General features: G+C 31.7%; 1 protein-coding gene across 1 annotated transcript; it reads right to left on the bottom strand.

Moving 5' to 3' along the window:
• Positions 1-19,614: 19,614 nt before the first annotated feature.
• LOC149579919 (non-specific lipid transfer protein GPI-anchored 5-like) lies at positions 19,615-20,462 on the bottom strand. The gene is made up of 2 exons (XM_089812685.1): positions 20,022-20,462; positions 19,615-19,913 (listed from the first exon to the last, which is right to left on the bottom strand). The coding sequence occupies exons 1-2, from the start codon at positions 20,368-20,370 to the stop codon at positions 19,744-19,746; spliced, it is 519 nt and encodes a 172-aa protein (XP_089668811.1). The 5' UTR covers positions 20,371-20,462; the 3' UTR covers positions 19,615-19,743.
• Positions 20,463-20,981: the final 519 nt, after the last annotated feature.

The following is a 20,981-nucleotide window of genomic DNA, read 5'->3' as shown; positions in this document are numbered from 1 at the left end:
GAAGGTAAACCTATTTATTTCTTTGGTGAAAAGTTGAATGATGCTAAAAGGAAGTATTTTTTTTTATAATCAAGAATTTTATGCTATTGTTCAATCATTGAAGAAGTGGAAGCATTATTTGATTCCTAAGAAGTTTGTGTTGTACAATGATCATAAAGCTTTATAGTATTTGGAAAGTCAACATAATTTGAATCAGAGACAGATGAAGTGGGTTGAGTATTTGCAAAGTTTCACATTTGTAATAAAGCATAAGAGTGGAGTCACTAACTAAGTTAATGATGCATTGATTAGAATACATTCTTTATTGACCAAGAAGAAGGTTGAAGTTCTTAGTTTTGATGAAACAAAGGAGTTGTATGATACTAGCCCAAATTTTTCTAAGGCATGGAGATAGTAAAGAGTGCCAAATCTATCAAGTCAAGTGAGCGAGTAAAATGAGTATTTCATTCAAGAAAAAATCTTGTTCAATGGAATTAAATTGTGTATACCTAGAAATTCTATGAGAGCTAATTTGATTAAGGAGAAACATTGTCATGGATTGGCTAGACATTTTGGAATTGATAAGACATTGAGTTTGCTTAAGGATAAGTACTATTGGTCATAGATGTATAAGGATGTTCAAAAGTTTGGTAGGAGTTTTTGTAATGCACACATGTAGTTTTATTTTCTATTCTAATTACCGAACTCTTTCACACATATTTATGCACTTATTGGTTTTGGAAAGATCTGATTTGTATCTATATGATATTACTTCATGAATTGAATTACATACATATCAGTGATGATTACTTAGTTTACTATATTTTATGTGTTTTTAATTATTATGGTTACTGGTGCATTGATGATCCATGAATTATTTGTAGTTAATAAATTTGATTTCTTTATAGAAATGTTAGACGATGGTTCTAATGATAATTATTTTATATTTGTAATGATGCATTGTTAAATATGAGCGTTCATTGTTTCACTTGTGACTCAATATAATACTTACCCCATACTTGCATGTGTATGGTGTGCATGTCTACTTTATCTTTTTGTTTGATGTGTTTGTTGCGGTTAAGGGAGGGAGTCCTAGTCACCTACTAGTTTGCATCTATACGATGTACCACTCTCTACCAATAACTATTTAGTTTGTGTGTGTGTGTGTGGTATCACACACACACACACACACACACACACATGCTCATCTTTTATGGAAGATGCAAGTATTGGACATTGACTTCCTTAAAATTTTATGATAAGCATGCCCTATCACAATAACTCAATGGTAAGAGTAGGAAGATAATGCTTAGGTGTAATCGCACCAATAGCCTAAATACTTGTCCTAAAAGGAGGACTCGTAACTAACTATCTACCCTTTCTTAAAACTTGCAAATTTTTTTTTACATATGTGGTTCTATTCTCGCTTTGGTTGATTTTCCTTATGCATTTATTGAAGTTTTCCTTGGTGATTTGCCTAATAAACTAGTTATTTATGATTCTTGGATTGATTGTTGATATTGAATTATTAAACGTTTTTTTATTTTATTATATTTTTAAAATAGAAAAATGTTCAAATAGGACAATTTTGCATTATTGAGATTAAATAGATTTTTAAATAAAAGTAAAAGATTTAATCTAGAATCATAATTTAAAAATCTACATTAAAAGGATTTAAAAAATAAATAAATTAAATATTAAATAATTAATACTTTGTAGCATTATTATTTTATTCATAAAGATTTAAACATTAGTGACACTTAAAAAATGTGCTTAAGTTATTTTAATTAATTAAATAATAAATAAATACTTTTTCATGAATTTACTTTAAATAATAAAGTTGAGAAATAAATAAATGTGTGTAAATGTGTGTGTGTGTGTGTGTGTGTGTGTGTGTGTGTGTGTGTGAATTACAAAGTGAGTTAAGTGTGCATGAAAGGAATAATTAAATAAAATAATTATAATTTTAGATCTTGTTGAGATAGAATACCTAAAAGTTAATTAGAGTTCTATAATAGAGGGTTTTCAAGTTATTATTGGACACACAAGTTTTGCAGAGCGACTTTGGGGTTTAGAAAAGAAGAGAATTTTCATGGGTTGAAGTATTTTGCATGTAGTAGGAATCTCATTCAGCTATCATATTTTAGCATCAATGCATCGTAGGGTTTGAAATCTCATCAATGTAATTTCAATTAGAAAAGATCTATTTTCTTTGTGTTTGATTGGGTGTTTGGATTCTTTTTGTCATTTTGATTATTTTTCCAGATCTAATTGAATGAAATTAGTTTCTCAATTATTGTTTAGAAAAAAACTTGGATAGAAGATTGAATTTGTGAACTAGGGTTTGATTTGGAGCCTATTTTGGATTAAATATACAAAATTGAAATTAGATACCCTTTTAATTATCAAAAACAAAAAAAACTTGCTAGAAAAAGCTCAAGCTTGACACCTATACCTACAAACTTTAACAAAAAAATATATTTAAAACAAAATTATATTCAATATAATACAATAAAAAAGTAAAAAATTAAAGGGGAGTTTTTAAGCCCCTACTCCCCTCCTTGTTTGAATGTATCAACGTAGTGTGTGCAACTACTTTAGTAGTGCACACAATTGCCTTAGTTGTATGTGCCACTATCTTGGCAGCCCCTCCTTAGAGAAGGTTGCACAAGTTCTTATAAGCTATGATAGCAGCTGTAACTTTTTTACAATTTTATCTAATAAAAAAATTATAATTTTTCTTAATAATATTATGTTTTATTAATTTTAAAAAATATTAAATTAATTTACATATTAAATTTTAAATATTAAAATTTCAATATAATTTTATTAGATATATTTTTAAATTTAATTATGAAATATTTTATATAGTTCATAAAAAATAGATACATACATACATATAAGAATATTTTGTATAGTTCATATGTATATATATACATATGTGTATATGTATATATATGCATATATGTGTATATGTATATATATACATATGTGTGTGTGTGTGTATATCTATGTGTCTATATATATGTATATGTATACATATATATGCATGTATATATAGATACATGTATATATACACACATGTATATATATATGTGTGTGTGTGTGTGTGTGTGTGTGTGTGTGTTTGTATGTATGTATGTATGTATACAGATTCATAGCCACTATTTTTTTTTAAACTAGAGAAGGCCTTGTTGTGAACAAATATATTAGTCTTCGATTGTGTTATGCAACCTTTTGAAAAATGACCTAGAGGAACCTTGGGAATAATTGTATTATTTTTTCAAGAAAAGAATTCATATCTCGAATTCCTTTCATTGTCTCATGAAATAAAAATTCTTCATAGAAGTGACACTACAAAGAGAGACTAATTAAAATTCATCCTTGGAACAAAGTAAAGAAAATCAGTGTGTTAGTGGTATGAAAAGCCTCCACAATTATATGAATAGAAGTTTTGCTACAAGTAGAGCATAAACCAAAAAAAATTCAGGGTTTTATACATATGGAATAAATTATATCCTAGAAAAATCTAGCTTCAATGTGTAGTCCTTTGTCTATACCAAATATGCTCCATGATATTCCTTTTCACATGCACTCAATAGGATTCATTTTTTCTTCACCAATAATGGATAAAATGATATAAATCGTGTATGGATTTTCAATGATAAATTGTTTATTCTTAGAATTAAACATGAAGATGTTGTTTACAATATATCTTCTTGTACATTTCAAGGAGTAGAATTTGGATAGAGTTTGATACTTCCATCTAATTCTATTTTCTCATATTTTTAGCAAAAAATTATACTTTCCATGCAAGAAACATATACATCAATTTACAATATCAATTTTTATGTGATATCATTAAAGATTGAAAGTTAAAGCTAAATAATATTGGTACGTAAGAGAATGTTGTAGGTGCATTGGCAAAGCTAGTGAAAATGTTTAAATTCAAGTGGTTTTCAAAATTGATGGGGCCCAAAGCCCCTTACTCTTATTAGCCTTGTTGAGTAACTCTATAAATATTAGTATTTACTTCTTCAAATGGGATTGTTAAGGCAGCTCATACATAATGCAGAATGTTTTCTCCCCATATGATGAGACCTAACATAGTGCAATTTGATAAAATATAGTAGAATGTTTTATAGTGATATTTGACATAGTGGTGTATGGTGATACCTAATTCCACAATGACATATAATAATGCACATGGTGTAGCATCCACCATTTGGAGAGGCTTGTACATAGTTCAGTGGTCATTAATCGGATGAATAAAGAATTTGATCAATTAGAATTTGAGGTTATATGAATGTTGGTTGGGCTAGGGATATGTGTTCATGATCAATGGTGGTGCTATAATTTAGATGAGAAAATGATGATGTGTATTTTCTTTATCAATAACTGAGATAGAGTACATGGCATCTACTCATGCATGTCAAAATGTTGTTTGGTTTAAGTACCTATATTCCAATGTTGGAAATGATACAGGGAGATTTGATATTTTCTATGACAGTTAGAATTGTAACTCAGTGCATACTATCCCTAATGATATGAATTGTAACTTGATAACATGTACTCTCCATCTTTGACAACAATGCCAAAGGCATCAACTATTCACATACTCAACATCATCTATGTCATTTTCTAACTGATATAGAAATATCACTTTCTTTTTCATGTTTTACCTTGACTCCTTACATTCTCATTTTCTCATGCTTTAGTCCATCTCTTCACAATATGTAGGTAGCTACTAAAGTGTGACTTCCTACATCAATGTGTAATTCATTCTATTCATATCATTTGATGCAATGTAGTATCTCTTCTCGTCTTTCTTTATATTATAGGGGAATAAGCCATAACTTATGTCTCAGATACTCAAAAGAATCCTTAGGTAATGCCTTAGTGAATATATCAACTATTTGCTCTTTAGTGTTCACATTCTCTAATCTAACTTCTTTGTCTTGTACAGATTCTCTCAATTAATGACACTTGATAGTAATGTGTTTGGTCTTCCTGTGCATCATATGATTCTTTGATATTTTTAAAGCACTTTCTTATATCATAATAGGTTCAGTAATCTCTTCATTCATGCCTTTCAACAATTGTTTGATCCATAGATTGAATAATTTACTATTGTAAAAATATGTGCTTAGCTGCTACCATGGACTAAGAAATAACAATTTGCTTCGTTCTTATCCATGAAATTAGTCCCATGCCTAGAAAGAATGCGTCCATGTGTACTCTTTCTATCATGAATATGTCTAGCCTAATCAGTATTTGTGTACACTTTTAGCCCAAACTTTTTACTCTTTTTGTACCATAATCCATAGTCTTTTTTTCTTTTAGACATCTCAGTATCCTTTTAACAACAATCATGTAATTTTCTCTAGGACTAAGAAAAAAATCTAGCAACAATACTAACTATTAATGCAATGTCAAGTCTATTATATACAACATATTGCATTCTTCAATCATTGACCTATATAATGTTTGATTCACTTAAAAGAATCATCACTCTTTGAAATTTTATGACTAGTAACCATAGGTATTCCAACTAGTCTTGAATCCTCCATTTCCAAAACTCTTCAATACCTCCTTTATATACTTTGATTGAGTAATGTAAATACCCTTCTTCATCTAATAAAGTTCTAATCTAATAAAGAACTTGGTCTCTCCAAACATTGACATCTCAAATTCTTTTTGCATCTCATTAGAAAATGACTTACACAACATATCATGTCCTCCAAATATGATATCATCAATAAAAATTTCAGCTAGCAATATCTTGTTCTCAAACTCACTTTCTAGATACAAATTGCTATTATCATTAATTTTTCAAAGACTAATTTTCACCAAATAATTATGTAACATTTCATACCAAGCTCTAAGGGCTTGCTTCAAACCATATAATTTTTTGTATAGTTTGCATATCATATTCTTCTTGCTAGGATCAACAGATCCTTTAGGTTGATCAATGTAGACTTCTTCTTCTAAGATTACATTCATAAATGCAAATTTGACATCCATTTGGTATACCTTGAATCCTTTGTAAGCAGTATATGTAGGACAATTTCTCACTCCTTCAAACCTTGCAAGTTTGGAAAATGTCTCACCATAGTTAACTCCTTTCTCTTGTGCATGTAAGCCTTACAAACTAGTCTTGCCTTATTTCTTGTGACTTCACCTTTCTCATTCCAATCAAATTCTTATGCTTTAGTATAGGTACCAATGCCAATGTCTTGTTCTCTTCTATTTGATCATTCACTGCCTTAATCCAATCTTCATTCTCTAAGGAATATTTAACTAATTTAGGGTCCAATGATTGCGTATGATTCCTCCTTACATACTTTGCTAAGATAGGTTTAGGTCTTCTTTCCTCTTCATGTATTTCACTTTATTCTTCTTGCTCTTCTAATTTAGGTATCTCTAGCTACAACTTGGCATGGGTTGTCTGATGTTCAATTTTCTCTCTCTGATGTTTGGCTTATGTTCTCTAACTCAACTCCTATAGCCAGATGCTCGGCAGCCTACTGATTCTCGACAAACATTTTCTGCTAGACCTCGGCAGTGTCTGGCTATTGATTCTCAACAGTTTCTTGCAGTGGTTTACAAAACCAGATGAAGAGCTGAACAAATATGAAGAAGCTTTAGTGTACGTAGTCATTTATGCCGAAGAGTTAGTTTGTTGACTGCAAACAGGCGCTCTTTTGAAGATATGAGGAGCACCGTGAGAAAAGCTTTTGCTACAGGCAAAGGTTGCAGAGAATTGATCAATCTACTGGGAAGAAATTATTCAGGGGGAAGTTTTGTAGATGAACTAAAACAATTTGCAGATGAAAAGTGTGAAAAGAGTGAGTTCAAGAGAATGTTAAGAGTACTTCCCTGGTGTGAACGAACGATCGCGGCGGATGACAGCGCTGTCGCTGGTAAAGATGATTTTAAAGGTAGGTGGCTTAGTTTCTCCGGAAGATGAGCAGAGTAATGATATTGTGCAGGAAGGTGTGCTTGCTTTCAAACAAGCACGAGACCTGATGGATTTCGTAGATTGCGCCGACAACATCCATGTGAATGCCGAGTCGTTCCCCACGTCAAATATGGAAGCATTTCTGCTGCGATACCAAGCCGAGAAAGATTTCAGGGCTCTGAAGAGAATGTATAGGCGTTGGAAATTGGGACGAGAAGTGAACCGTGAAGATGACTCCGTTGTTGAACCTCTGGATAAGTACACGCCTAAGCTCTTTGAATGCTCAGCTTGCACCACCGACCTATCTAGGAAATCGCTCTGTAGCAGGCATCTGGCTGCGATTCTTCCAACGACCGTCCTTGCCAATCCATATATTCTGCTTCTCGGAAGCATTTTGAGAAGTTGCAGAAACATGTAAATTTGGGACGTGCTTGTTGGGAAGATGTAGCCCCAACTTATTCCCTCTTGGAGGTCTCCCAATTTATGATGGAAAAAGAAAATGATGTACAAGAACTGAAGAATCCACGCATGTTGCTCAAGTATCTCCGCAGCCACCTGGCGAATGTCGTGCACAAGTCGTTGTCAGGATTGCCAGAACATATATTAGAAAGCTGCAACAAGTGGGCTGGAGAGTTTGAGGAGGAAAAGATTTCAAAAGCAATTGACATAGCAGGGAGAACATGGGCTGTGATGAATGAAGTAAAAAATCGGGAAAAAGAATCAAAGGATGAAGCCAATGATCTGGAAAAAGAATCAACGGCAGACGCCTAAGCTACCATGCAACATTATCTTGGGGATATCGTATGAATTCTAGCTCATTCGTGTTGGATTTATTACATATTAGTTTCTATGTTTAGATTAAATAAATAAATAAAGTTAGATATTTAGTTCTTGGGAAGTTATTTCTGTAAGTAATTTTTCAAAAGGAAAAGAAGACTATATAAAGTTGTTCACATATCAATGTGAATTATTTTGTATGTATTCGAATGTATCTAATGAAATTCTGAATCAATAAAACTAGTTAATTTATATTTTAGCACTCTCATTTGGTATCGGAGTGGGTTGATCAATGGGGAGAAGAGTGTTGTTAATGGATTTTGGATAAATAGACCCTAACTTCTATGGATTTTATTGAAGAGAGGTTTGAGATTTATTGTGCGGATATTATAATGTTATATTGTCCATAAATATGCTATGATTGATTTTTACTAGGAATAAAATAGGAATTGATTGCAGATTACATGCATCACTAAGTTTTCAATTACTTATTTGTTATACATTTGTTTGCTAACCAATGGATAAGTCAACTACAATTTCAAATTTTGAAGGGCCTAAGTTTCACACATGGAAAATTAAGATACAATTATATTTTATTGAAAAAGATCTATGAGACATTGTTAATGGAACTATTCAAAAACCCCAAGATGAAGATGAAATAACAAAGTGGATAGCTAAAGATCATAGGGCCTCTACATTGATTGGACTTGGTCTATCAGATGCATATTTGTACCATATTGATCTTTCAAAGACTTCAAAAGATGTATGGGATGGGGTTAATGTCTTGTTTGGTTCACAGGGTTCTAGTGCAAAAATGTCCATAAAACAAAAGTTGTTTAGGTTGAAGATGAATGAAGGTGATAACATTGTTCAACATATAAGTACTTTTCATTCACTTCTTTATCAACTTATAGGTGTTAACTCTAAAGTTGGTGACAATGATGCCAAAGCAATCTTACTTAGTAGCATGCCTTCAAGATTTGATCATATTATTTTCACTTTGAACAAAATGAATCTTAGGCTAGAATTTATAATTTCTTTTCTAATTGATGAAGGAAGTAGAGTTCATAAGATTCATAATTTTATAGAGGATTATGCTTTATTTGCTACAAAGAAATCTAGTGTTCTTGGCAGAAGAGAACTTAAAAAAAATTATTGTTAGCAAAATGGACATGTACAAATGAATTGTTTTTAGCAGGCCAAAGATCTTATTGATGAGAAGTTGAAGAAAAATATAGTCTTTGTTTTTGAAGCATGAGATAGCAACCAAAAAGATGAGGTTCTAGCCTCCAAGTATAATAAAGGCTGAAGGTTAGTTGGAGGTTACCTCCCAATCAGCTAACTGATACCAACTTTAAACTTCAAAAAATACATAATGTCCATAACTAAATTAATAGTACTATCAATATTTAAACTAATAAGTAGAAAAGACAGAGAAATAAACTAGCATCACTTAAACACATCACTACTATTAGTCACAATAAACAGTAAAAGCATAAAAAGAAAAACCCCATAGGGTACAAAGTTCACAGTCATGAGAAGCATAACAAAAAAAGTAAACACCAGACCAATGGCTCTGCTTCTGTCCATGATCATCTTCCTTCTTTTCCTTAGACACTTCCTTATTCACACCCTCCCCCTCCACCTTGACCAATTTGTCCAAGATAGATTTCAGCCAGTCTTCCACTAGGAACCCATAAATGGATTGTGTTGTCTCACTTTCCTTTCCCAGGTCCCTCTCCTCTTTATTCACCTACAAAAAGTAAAGGGCGATGGGCACGAAATGCATGACTTTGGTGGAAAATTCCACCAAAGTATCAAATTTTTGACAGATAGTAGTTTGATTGTCTGTCATGTCCCTCATAGACTGGTCAAGCCTATCCAGTCTAGCCTTACTGGGGCTATGTTCATGGATATGCTTGCCTTTCTTCCCCCTACCATTAGGAGCTTCTTTCCTAGGAGATATGATATGTTCCCCGCCACTTCTAGTTAGGGTAGCTTCAAGGGTGTCAAGGATAAGAGAAGGGCTAAGAGGGTTGGGGATAGGCTTGACCTATCTTGGGGTAGTCTCTTCTTTTTTGTAGGTTTGACATCATTTTTGATAGATTCATATTTAGGATCATTATTGGGTGGGAACTACATTTTTCCAATTAGAGGCATTTATTAGATCGCTTGGCACTCTGCTTACTATTCCTAGTGTCTAAATTTGACTCAATGAGGCTAATTTTAACCTCAGGGCCCAAAGTTTTCTATATTTTCTTGTGGCTAGGGCTAGGCATAGGCTTAGGATCCAAAGAGACTTGGGGGGTGACAGAGGCTAGAGGGTTAACCAGGAGCAGTGGGTTTTGGGCTGGATATTGGGTATACAATTTGTTCATGAGCCCTTGATGGATGAGGTAGAAGGTTTTACCCTTGTCATGTTTCCTCTTAGCCTTCTAAATACAATCTTCTAATGAATGCAAGAAAAGAAATGGGAAGGAAATGTGGACCTTGTTTCTAAAGTAAATAAAAATAGGGAATTGGTAATAATAGAGTACCTAGAAGTGATCCTCAAGTGTCATGTACTACATAATCACACAGCATATGACATCCCAAGGTTTAGGAAGGGCTTCCCTGGAAAACCCACTGCGCATTCACACCAGTTCCTCCTTGAATTTGAAGAATTTTTGTAGACTGGTTTCCTCATTAACATTGGCCTGCTTCTACCAGTTCTTTCCTTCCATGGTAATATCTCCAATCCTCAAAATGGTTTCCTCCAAGATTTCACATCCCATCCCATTGAAATTCAACTTCCCATCCTTCTAAGAATGGAAGAATTGCATAGAGACATTCTCATCATCACTTCACTATTATAGATGCAACCCTCCACACCCACTAGTTGAATGCAATCACTAGTGTCCATGCTGCACCCAAATCAACCACCAACTCCTCAGAGTTTTCTCACATAGCCTTGTTGCAAGTTTAGTAGTTATTGAATATAAAATAAAAAACCTCAAACAATAAAATGAAAAGGCAGTAGATAACCATCATAATTCCGCAAGATTTCCCACCTTTAGTGATACATGTTAGTGATCCTTTTCTATCCCTAAATGGTCATCGTCAGCTATAGTTGGTATGGGAATTTAATGAAGTATCTATTTTTACCATTAATTGATAGTTTTTTGCATCTCATCAAATCCACCCTTTGCATCCCTTTTCAGTAATACTTAAAGCTCACAAAAATTGAATCATTAATGCAGATAATCATAAAATCTTGTCAAACAATCCCTTTTTGAAAATCCATGTCCTCATGCCCACTTGGATAAATGAAGGCCTCCCACCTATTGCAATGACTCATATGGTATTATTTAAGTATGCTTCCTTTCCATCATAATTTGTGTTGATGATGGCAACAATCTAACGTCCTCCCATTCAACTAAATGCATGACACTATGGCCAAATTTTCCCAGCTCATTCACCTCGCTATTCCCTTCACTATATATGTGAGCCACATGGATCTCATGGTATCCTTCCATCAACCTTCATATTTCATTGATTATAACTTAATTGACTCGTTGCTCCAACTCTCTCCCTTAGTAGTTTTAATAATTAAAACAATGTTTTATTGTATGATCTTTTTATTTTTTTAAATGAAATTTATTTATTATGTTTCTCACACAATAAAATTATGTAATTTTAATAGTAACTTTAGGAATAACTTAGATTTTACCATATACGTTATAAGTAGAATGATAAAATTTGAAATTATATTATATAGAATTTATTGGAGAGATTAAGAATAGGAAAAGTTAACATTTATCAAAATGAATATAAATTTGACCCTATAGTATAGAATTTTATATAAATAAATCAAAACTTCACTCTATGATTTTTTTAAAAATTAAAAGCAGCCAAAAATAGAGGTTGGCCCAAAGGTACAACATCTTGTAGAACAACAAGTTAGAAATAACCCATTTTAAGCCACCCCCCTTTTTAATTTCAAAAACCCCCACATCAAAGTGTCCCAAGGTCTACCAAGAAAACAACTATAGATAATTTTTTTCATAAAATATACGTGTTCCATAATACAAAAGAGTCCATAAACACACCATGAATAGAGGGAACAAGGGTTATATGCTAAAATAGTTAACATAACAAATGTTAATACTTAAAACAAAAGGAAAGATAACTCTCCTTTTTCTTCTCCTTCCCCTCTAGCTTATCTAGTAGAAGTTGAAGCCAGTCATCCACTAAGAACCTATAAAAGTGAATTTGTGGTGTCCACTCCCACCATAGAGGTGAGACCTTGTTTCTCCACAATAAGGGAAAGCATAGATACAGCTGAGTGCATCACCCTAATTGTAAACCTGGTAACCTCATCAAACCTCTACTCTAGGATCTCCTATCTCTTTTTCAAAATTTTGAAGTTCATTTTCGTGAACCCCAACCCCTCCATATTCTTTTGATTATTGGTTGAAAGGGACTGCAAGGAGTCCTTGTCAAGGCTTGTTCTCCTTTATCCTACAAATAAGGAAGGGGGGAAGTTAAAATCTCTCCTTGGTAACCCCCCAATTTATCTAGGGTATCATTCTTGTGGGTGTCATAGATATGGGAGGGAATGGAGATCAAGTGACTACTATCTTCACCCTTTCCCTCAGTAATAGTTTCCTCCTCATCATCTATAACATATTTCCTTCAGGAATTAGATTACTTTTCCATTTTTCTAGGGATGCTTATGCTTACCGCTTCCTATGGAGTTAGAGCTAGGGGGACTCTCAAGTTTGGGCCCAAGGTCCAAATTCACTCAAATTTTCTTATTTCTAATAGATATATAGTGACTGCCTTCCATTTCAACATTTGAGTCTACAATTTAGACATTTTTCTCCATCTTAATTTTCTTGAGGATGTGCTAAGGGGTGGGTTTGGGATTTGTAGTTTCCACAGTGGACATTACTTTAGTCGATATTTGAGGGGTTAAGGTGGAACTAGTTGGATTAGGAAGGACAACCTAGACATTGATAGGTTGGATAGGGCAAAGCTTCTTATGGAAATCATAAAGTTTAAACATGAAGGCCTAGTGTAGGATATTATAGAATTTTCATTTTTAATCTTCTCTATATAACTTGAAGAATGTTGTCTTCCATGGGATGGAAGATGAGACATGAGAATGAGATGAGATTAGGATTACATAAATGGCTCAAAATGGGGAAATCATAGTAGTAGAAAATCTAAAATCTACCCTCTGAGGTAAGATATGTCATGATCACATGTCATACCTCTTTCCAAGGATACAATAGCTCCATCTTGAAAACTCAACATGATCACAAACCATGCTTTTACCTAGTGGGAAAAATTGGTTTTAAGACTAGGTTTGTTTCCGGGTAAAAGCACAAACCTGTGTCACCTTTTATAAAGAAAAGTGATATCAGAATGTGACAGTTCAACATTAATGACAAAAAAAATGGTATTTGCGTTTAAAATATGAAGATGATGTAAACTGATGAAATGTGTAGAATTGTATGAATTTTATGCCTATAACTTTTATTATTTTTTTGACTAAGAATTTATTCATTTTATTTTATTTTGAAGTCCCTTTTTTAACTGTAAAAAATATAGGATGTAGTTCCCGTCAAACAAGTATGTGCAAATCATCTTTTTTTGTTATGATTTGAAAATATTTTATAGATGACATGTATAGCTAGTGCACAAAAAAAGAAATAATTATTTTTGACGTATATTTTCTTTGTTATAAGTACTCAAGTTTGACCTTGTTAGAATCCAACAGTTTTTTCCTCCCGTCAAAACTTCCCTATCAAATCTATACCTTCTTGAAAAAAAATTACATATTCATGAAGAGGATTCTCTCCTCTAGTGATAAATATAATTTTTTTTTTTTTTTGATATGATTTACCATTTTTTTTCATTTTTTGAGAGAGCATCTTCTGAAATGTTGAAATATCGACTTATAATATTTTTAGATTATAACATATTATAACTAATCAAAAAACTCAAAAATTTATATAATGATGATATTGAATCTGAAATCTATCAAAGGGTATTTTTAGTTTTTAAAAAAAATTGAGTTTTGATAGAGAAATGAGATTTGACCAAAACAGGTTTTTGTATCACAAATGGTGACACAGATCTATGATTTTACCCTTCCACCATTTATGACCCTCCAATGGGAGACCAAAAAGTTTAGCAATTACTTCTATATTAATCTCAAACAAGATCCAATTCACAATCACCCAAGCTTATTTGTCCAAGAGTTAACAAGATAAATAGAGACAACTTCATCATATCCCTCAATAGACTATACCAATGGCACCAAACCACCCTCTTTTTGATAATTCTAGGAAGCTTCTTTATAACTTTCGATGGATCTCAACTTGATATGAATAAGGTTACCATTAATTTCTCCACTCTCACCTATATCCTTAATAAAATCCTCAAAGATATCTCACATAACCCCAACAAAATTCAAAAAAAAAAAGAAATGCTAAGAAGCTTGTGAATGAAGGAAATAAAATGGCAAAATCCCAAATGAAAAGGTTTAGCAAAATAATGACTAACAATGGTAACATTCCATGAGGAATCATAATGAACATTCATACTATCTGCACTATGCATAACACTGCTCCTTTTATTATCAATGTGAGTACTAATCATTTTTAAAGGCACCCATCCTTTTGTATCTAACAAAATCACACAAAATATTGTGAAAGTCGGCATTCTAATTTATGCAAAAGACTCTCTCATTTTGATCACCACTATGCAGGGGAATTAAAATCCTTACAAAATTAGTTGTAATATACCCACTTTTTGGCAAAATAGTCCAAGTAATGGTTGTCATCCAAATAGAAACTTTAATAGAAAAATTATTCAATCTCATCAAATTTAGAATCTTTAGTGATTAACACCTGAACAGGATACCTTTCCCTATTACAATCTCCTCTCCTATTAAGGCAGGATCTAAAAAGGCCACTAACCCCCTTATTGTGCAGGATATGTAGGCTAGCAAGGATGGTCATCTGGGTACTTCGAATATAGCTGGCAATGAGCCGTGGGAGATAATTTAGGTGCTCAAGGAAAGAATGGGATTGTTAACCAAGTTTATGGTTAAAGTCACTCATGTGGTGGCTATCGCTCTGTGCTTGTTGAGGGAAATTGAATGGGACCTTCTTGGGGAGGACTCCAAGCTACTTTATGACTTCCTGGCAGAAGTCTAGGTGAATGTCCTCCTAGGGAAGGAGGTCAATAAATCTTAAGGGTTCCTCCCCCTCCTATTTTCTGCATGTTGTTAATCCATTGGTTTATAGACCTTTTTTCTCTTTACAATTGTCATGCCTTTGTTTTTGTTAAGTGACTTCTGTTGGTTAATAGGCATTTTGTTTATAGCCTATGGTTATCTCTATAATTTTAGTATTTACTTTTGTTGCTTGCAAATAGACATTTTTTTTAAAGCCTATAGTTACTATAATTATTATAGCATAAACTTCTGTTTTTGTTTTTAAAAGCTTTAGGAGTCAGTTTGGTTTTGATGGTTATCTGTTAGTAGTCATCCAACTTGTCTGTAATGGGCTAGCCCCCTTATTTTGTTTGATTTTATTTCAAAAACACCTAAATATGATTTGGAAGCTCATTATAGTTTTTCTAGTTACACCTTAGTAATTTCGTCATGACCCATAATGATATTGTAGGTCAATTTAACATTGAATTCTTTTAGGAAATACCCTGCCACAACCAACATCCTCAAATGGGAAGGCCATGACCCAATTTTTTTCTATCCATCTTTGAAGGTCTTGGGTTAAAGGATCTCTAATCTATGACTTTATTTAGGAAAAAATATAACATATAAATGTGATTAGCAAAAATAAAGCTATTTAAAAATTTTCATATATATATATATATATATATATATAAACTATTCACCTAAAAAATTTACAATAATAACTAGGCATGATAGATTTTAGTTCATAACTATCTTCAAGGAAGGTTATCAAATTAAATAAAGGCTAAAATATATGTATTATTTTCTAAGAAATTAAAACAATAATTTTTAGATTAAATAGACAACTATTAGTCCATGTTAGAATTAGAGATGATAAATAGATTTCATATAATGTCAAAACTATTGTAATCCTTAAGATACAATGTTTATAGTTGATTGACTACAAGACTCAAGTGAAAACATATTAATAGTTTCAATAAAAACAAAAAACTTAGATCATAACACTAGAATAATGTGAATGGAGAATATAAAATATATTCATGATTATTGAACTTGCGAGCTGGGATTTTTTTATAATAAAACTAAAAAAAACTATTTTGTAGAATAAAAAAAGAAATAGCATAAGAATAAACATGTAAACTAATTAATCTATGACATAAGTTATTAAAAAAATTAATCAATAAATATATGGAAGGGAAAACACATATAAAAGGACTTATCTTCTTAGAAGGTTATCTAGTCAAAGGAATATTGTGTACTAGCCCCCTCCCCAAAGCATATGTTAAGTGGATTAAAAGAGATTGAATTGTAGCAACTATGTCCAATGAAATTAGAAAGTACTAGAAAAAACTGTTATAAATAGAGAAAGGAAAAAAATGCAAAAAATAGCTCCCGTATGACTCCTTTGCACTCTAATTAACTACAAGTCATCTATTATATGCTGAACTTTCTAGATGTTATTTAAATATCCAAATGATGTCAAGTACAAGGAATCTTTAGATTCTAAAATTATCTAGTCTTAATAAAGTGAATATTAATGAACTTTCCATAGAAAAATATTGGAAGCTCTTCATGAAGTGTCTCAAAAATGAAATGGATCACAAGATGAACTCTACATACAAAATAAAAATAATAATGAACTTAAAACATATTGGACAATAAATTGTTAAAATAGAGAATATGAAAATATATGAGCATTGGTTAATCAATCTAATGGATAAAGACATAAACTCAACAATCTTCCCAAAACCAAAAAGCTAATAAGAATATATTAAAAAAATTAAAAGAGTGAATGAAATAGATATTAAATTAATAATTTACATTTTCGTAGTTCATTTCTTATAAATAGGAGAATAAGAGTTGCACAGATCAATATTCTTGATATGTCTACAGGATAGGAAAATGTTTTTTTTTTTTTTCTTTGAGTAGGGATATGTGTTATTAATAGTCCCAAAATAAAGAAATCATTTATCTAACTTCAAATATAAAACTTTCAGAGATGGAGAATAATGTGAAAGTGAAATAATATAGTATAAATAATATTCCTTATTTCAACACTTTATGATTTCATATATGAATATTATACATTAACAAATTATATTGTTTTGATGTATATGATTTTTTTTTTTTTTTGCTAATTTTGAGTGTAAAATTTTTATGTTACATATTAATTTTTTATTAAAAAAAGTAGCTTAATACTGAGAACTAATGCATGCAATTAACACATAATTATGCATAGAAAGAGAATGCATTAATATTCCATGTAATTTTCTCAAGGAGGGAGTCATGAAATATGAGAGGAATATTTTTGTGACCTTTGCTGAAATAGACCCTTCAAAAAAGTAGGGCTTGTACTCTAAATGCTTCCAAGCCACATATAATTTGATAGAAAATCTTTGCATCATACATATGAAGATTATTATCAGCTTCCAAGAATATCTAACAGTATACCAAACATACTATTTATGGTTGTTGTTGGTCTCGATTGTACTATAGTGTATTCTCTTCTTTTCATTTACATAGACAATTGGAATAATTTGTATACGTTTGTCATTTATTTTTTCTTATAACAAAATTAATTATTACATTTTATTTTCTAATTTTTTATGAATTTCTTATCTCAAGTAAAAGAAAAGAATATTCAACAACCATATGATTACTTTCTATACTATTATCTTTTTATGAGTGTTTGAATATTTAATTTTGTTTTGGTTAAGAATATTCATTAAATAAAAAATACTTTATCTTATTTTACTCAAATACACATAATAGTGATAATGATGAAATAAACATATTCTATTAGTTTCTATTTAGTTCTCAAGGACAATCTCCATAAAAATCAATATTCACATTTTTTTATTCCATCACATTACTTGACATATTTTCACTATTTGATCATGGTTATTGAGGCTTTATCAATATCCATATCCTTGCTCACATATATTGCTTAATAATTGGACTTTGAACTTGATTTTGGAGTGAGTCAATAGGATCAAACCTCAAACCTTCCACTTAAAATCTTAAAATATAAGTATTTTCTATTGGTCATTATTAATTAACAAATGTTCTTGTGACAAGTTATTAGTACTTGCCGATAGGATAAGTACTATTGCATCACTTTTTGGAATTATTACATTAACTAGTGATTAAATTGAAATATGTAGACCAATGGCAATATACCAACTTGTTAATTTTGTTACTTAGTTTATATTTTCTATAGTTTAATGTAATATTTTTAAGTTTGTAATTTCTCTAAACAATTTATTTATCATATGATTGGATAAACTTGTTAGACTCTTATATGGCAAATCCTTGTAATATATTTTGTGGAGCTTTTTCAGTGATATGACATATTTTAGGCACTTAACAATTAAATGAGATTTCAATGTGCAACTAAGAAGAATTAGAAATCTCAAAATCCTTGCACATTCCCATGAAATTCTATTATTATATTTTTTTATTTTTAATCTGATGAACATTAATCTTCATCTTTTAGTGCATTCTATTCAAAAGATTAATTTTTCTTTTTAAATAAATTAACTACAAGAATATATCTATCTAAAAAAATTATACAAGATTTAATTATTAATGATTTTTAATCATGTTTTCTTTATATATTATTTTTTGTTTAAATTTCTTTATCTAAAAATTAATTATTATTCATAAAAATTGCTTTGATTAACTTTTAAAGAATATAAATTTTAAACATAGAATATATAATAAGAATATATAACAAATAAATTAAAATTTAAGTAAACATTCATTTAATATGGCAAGTTGATAATGTTAAAATTTATGTGTCCCATATGAGTAAACTCTACTAGAGAAAAATAGGGGGAATATTAAGGAGGATTTTTAAAAGCTAATTGTAATGGATACGAAAAACAATGCACTTATCTTTATAGATTGTTATTACATGTACACACACACACACACACACACACACACACATCTATACATGTACTTTATATATATGTATAAATATATACGTGTGCGTGTGCGTGCGTGTGTGTGTGTCCTATATTAGATAGAAAGTTCAAAATTACATATTATCTATTCCTAAGCTTAGTACATGATAATGCAAAATACAAGATCATGATCAACATTAGAAAAAATATAGTCGCCTCACTTCCTTTAGCATGCATATTTATATATAAGAATATTAAATATATATAGTAGAGCATAGTATGTTGATATTTATTGACTCTTGTATTCAGATTTTGTTTTGCAGCATTAGGACTATTTCTAATATTTTGCAAAACATGCTTGTAATAACCTAATTTAAGAACTTTAAAATATTACAATATTAGTTTTTATCAAAATTTGTACTACAAAATTACATCGGCAAGTACTTAGCCACTATGTGACATTTGTTATAATTGTAATTAAGATACTCAATGTGCCATTAATTCTAATATAAATCATATTCTTGCTGGTGAAAACAGTGGAGTGACTCGAGAATAGCTCATTTCAAATCCCAGCGTGCATGAGTCGAACTTCAAATTCAGCACTCCTCTTGTAATTCAAGAAATTATACATCTTTTCATTGACCATTATCAGTTGACAAATCTTTGTGTGACAAGTTATTATGGTGGTAGCTATTGAGCTCAATGTGCAATTAATTCAGATATAAATATAAATCCTACGCTTGCTTGAATAAAAAACAATCTAGCTCAACTCCGACGGGTTTATTACAAAATCAAATACAATATTTGTTTGAACAGTACAGAAGCGGCAGTAAAAACCAATTATAAGAAAAAGGATCACGGTCATTCATAAATGGCTATGATTAGACGCCTGAAACTCGAATATTCCTTCAAATCATAACTATAACTAACACCATCGCCATTACCGCGAGCTTAAACACTGGTAATCCAAATGTGTTGGATGCTGAGTTGTTCTGTTTGGGATTCGAAGTCGGGGGTGACTCCGTTGTCGGAGTACCAGAAGTGTTGGTAGAAGGAGAAGATGTTGGAGCCCCTGAACCTTCAAATACGCGCACAAAAACACACTTTAATATCAATAACAACCATCATACAGTGTACATCCTCTGAGTTTACACATCAACAGAAAGTAAACAACGCAATAGTTTACCCTGGCATTGGCTGACAGGTGGCGTGGTGACTTTGCATATGCCGGGTAAGGCGAGAGCTCTTGTCTGATTAATTGGAATCCCCAGCGAATTATTACCAGTCAACAGCTGGCACAGACACGGAGCATTATTGGTGACAACAGAAGAAAGGGCGCTGCAGCACCCCTGAGATGGGGTGGTCTGATTTCCCGAGATGTAATTGAGACACGGTGATAAACTCACAAGTGCGCTGCTACAGCTGGACTGCGCCATCGCTCCTTGCTTTCCTATAGAAGACATCAGGGCCACCACGCTAAGTATTCCCACAATTAAGGGCGTCAATTGTGTTCGTCTTACACTTGATACCGCCATTGAAATTGAAAACAAGTCAACATCTCGGTATGCTGCTTAGTACAAAGAATCAGAGGCCTCACTAATTGCTGTATCCAAACAAGAGTGTTGTGCGTGTTCTACCACAGAATAGAATGGGTGGGGATGTTTTAAAGGGGAATTTGAGGGCCCACTCAAAAGATGGTTATCCACCATACCAAAGCCTGCAGTCCAATGGCCTCTTTTGAAAATAGTTTAATCTTGATAAGTAGTTTATTCTTGTTTCTTTACACATATCTTGACTGTGGCATTACTTGTTTCGAACGGTTCATAACGAAATGAAAAGTTGGCGCTCCTATATTCGCGGTTGATTGTTCAGTGGCGGTAACAAGACCATTTTTTAAAGGAAGAGGCAAGAATATTGGTAGCCAACTGATCTACTTCGCAACTAAACTGCTAACGACATAATATTTAATAATTAAAATTATCAATCATAATTGCTTCGCTTCAACGGCAAGTCAGCATGTCTTCAGTTAGTTTGCGCAAACTTCTCGATCTCTCTGAGGCGGAAACATACATATTTATGATATTGGCTTATCTAATTTTATGACAGTGATATGTACCAATCTCCATTTAATTTTTATTTGATCAGA

Source organism: Cupressus sempervirens, chromosome 1, assembly GCF_028749045.1.
Source record: "Cupressus sempervirens isolate cs-2001-9-10 chromosome 1, ASM2874904v1, whole genome shotgun sequence".
Taxonomy (NCBI): domain Eukaryota; kingdom Viridiplantae; phylum Streptophyta; class Pinopsida; order Cupressales; family Cupressaceae; genus Cupressus; species Cupressus sempervirens.
The sequence above is the reverse complement of the archived record's forward strand: the minus strand, read 5'-3'. Positions and strand labels throughout refer to the sequence as shown.

Bases quoted from the DNA above. Each gene is read 5' to 3' on its own strand.
- LOC149579919 (XM_089812685.1), bottom strand. From the start codon at position 20,370: ATGGCGGTATCAAGTGTAAGACGAACACAATTGACGCCCTTAATTGTG. The intron at 19,914-20,021 runs GTAAACTATTGC...GCGTATTTGAAG, and splicing joins ACCTGTCAGCCAATGCCAGG to GTTCAGGGGCTCCAACATCT.